The following is a 2,446-nucleotide window of genomic DNA, read 5'->3' as shown; positions in this document are numbered from 1 at the left end:
AGAATAGAGAGAGAATAAGTTTCTAGCTTTAGAGAGAAATAGTAGAGATTGATGATTGTGAATGAATAAAAACGGGGATATACGACCCATATTTATAAGAAAATAGTCCGGAATCGATAGAAACAAATCAGAATTTGGATCGGAATAAAACTGCTGCCTGTCGCGAGCGAGTGTCGCCATGCATGAAGCCATGTCGTTTGGCGACAGGCTTGTCGTTATGCGACTGCTTAAAAGACAAACGCGCTTTTGTACGGAATCCTTTTCTTAATATAATTCAACGATAAAAACTTTGTTTAATCAATTTAAAATCAGATTTATCATAATAAAACACTTGTTCTATTTCAAACCAAATTCAATATTTTTCTAAAATATTATTATCAATCATAATGCTATTAGAACTCAAAATATCCTTCTAGACTATGCTAGAAGACTATAATCAATCCTAATAATTTTAGAAATAGTATTTAATAGGCCCTCCACTAGATCATTGGGCATATAACCATTTCAAACCCAAATTAGTATTTGGACCATAACTTCCTCATTATTCATCGGAATTGGGCTTGTAATATGTCATTGGAAAGCTTTTTACGAGCCCGACCCAACTACACTATTATTGGACCCTTATCATGGACCAAAATAAATTGGACCGGCTATTTTCATAAAATAGAGTTCTTTTTTAAAAACAGAAATAAAGATTTTTATTAAAACAAACACATCACAAGACTTTTCACAATTTCACCTCATTCGATAATCAAGCGGCGTGAAAAGATATTCATCACTGGGTTTGGTTTTTAGGGAGATACAATTGGGTGTCTACAATAGCCAATACCACAACACCAGAATTGCTTCAACCATGCTGCACACTAAATCAAAGTCCCTGTTTCAGTACTTCATTCATATCATGACATGGACTACACACCCAAAATGAAAGAACAATTACCAATCTCAAATATGGTCCGCAACCATATTTAGGGTATATCAATACCAACAACCATATACCAATGCAGTAAAAAAAAAAAATAACATAAAGATGATTAACCTTACCTTCAAGCCAACTGTTTTCTTATAGTTTATAATAGTTCACTGCGTCCGTCCAACGATCTACAAATTCTTCGGCATCTAAACTACCATAGATGATATTCTCAAATGCATCCTTCAAAGCATCATACTGTTCATGCTTACCCACGTACTTCCCAAATTTCTGAAGGATGTGCCAAATGCACCACCTAGACAAGTGTCACTCATGGTTAAATGTTCAACTTTCCTAATAGCTGGATCTTGATCCTTCAGGATCGACACTGGAGCTTTGCTTCCCATGCAATGTAGCCATGTCCTCAACACCCGCTCCTAGGTCTCTGCCGTCTCCCGAGAGATCAATGCACAGCCAAATAGTATACTCTGCCCGTGGTGATTCACACCGACAAACACTGCAAAGGGAAGGTGAAATTTGTTCGTTAGGTATGTAATGACAAAACAGACCACATTTCCAAACTCCTCATACGCAGCTCTACTCCTCACATCTACCCAAACATCTTGTAATGCACCGTCCTTCCCAAACCTACAAAGATGAAAAAAAATTTGATTGTCTGTAGTCATTTTCTTGAAGTATTTTATCATTCCATTTGCATCACCCTCAGTAAGCTCCAGTCTTTGTTTTTCAACCACTGCATTCTCCAAGTCTTTCTGCTCAAATGACATCTCATCCCGGCCGTTCTTCTCCCGCGCAAAACAACTATACATCTGCGATACCTTCACCCTAAACTTCTTTGCATTACACACCCGGTTCACCAAGTGTCCATTTTTTTGCCTCCAACTCATGCTTTCTTAACATTGTTATATCCATTGCCTTTCCCGGTGTAACTACGTGACCTTTGTGCTCCAAGTGTAGCCTTCGAACAACCCAATTCCCTTTCTCATCAATACTAGCATACAACTCAACCTCATAACCACACTTTTTAGTCTTCCGTTTCACAACTGTTTCCTCATCTTGCAACAACCCTTCCTTATGTACATCCACTTTACGCTTCCTGGAAGGTCTTCCGTAGCAGTTGCAAGTCCACTTAGCATTCCTTTTTTGCTTACAATATGTTCCATCCCCCAATTCATTCTTCACCTTGGCAAACCCATTAGCAGCCCTCACTATACCAAACCCCTTTTACCTAGCATCCCTCTAAAAATAACTATCAACCTCATCCCAAGCAGTTACCAAATACCATACCCAAAGTTGGGGCTGGTACTTCCTCTTCCACACCAAATATAGTGCTAACCAGTACGGTATTCTTCTTCGGCGTTATGAAAGTAGAACTTCCTGCCCCTACACCTCCATCTTTAACTCCTTCCACCTCTTCTACTTCCTCATAATCTGACCCACATTCCTCTCCCTCACTATCAGACCCCCAATCCTCTTCATCATCTTCTGATCCTTGTTCATTTTCCTTCTGATCCC

The 2,446-nt window shown here is 39.0% G+C and overlaps 1 protein-coding gene across 1 annotated transcript; it reads right to left on the bottom strand.

Moving 5' to 3' along the window:
• Window positions 1-1,347: 1,347 nt before the first annotated feature.
• On the bottom strand, window positions 1,348-1,740 carry LOC145633729 (protein FAR1-RELATED SEQUENCE 3-like). The gene has a single exon (XM_081685538.1). The coding sequence runs from the start codon at window positions 1,738-1,740 to the stop codon at window positions 1,348-1,350; it is 393 nt and encodes a 130-aa protein (XP_081541664.1).
• Window positions 1,741-2,446: the final 706 nt, after the last annotated feature.

The sequence above is a fragment of the Chenopodium album genome, chromosome 1 (genome assembly GCF_948465745.1).
Source record: "Chenopodium album chromosome 1, dcCheAlbu1.1, whole genome shotgun sequence".
Lineage (NCBI taxonomy): Eukaryota > Viridiplantae > Streptophyta > Magnoliopsida > Caryophyllales > Amaranthaceae > Chenopodium > Chenopodium album.
This window is presented reverse-complemented; position numbering and strand designations above follow the sequence as displayed.

What these genes read in the sequence shown, in the direction of transcription:
- LOC145633729 (XM_081685538.1), bottom strand. Translation starts at nt 1,740, where the DNA reads ATGTATAGTTGTTTTGCGCGGGAGAAGAACGGCCGGGATGAGATGTCA.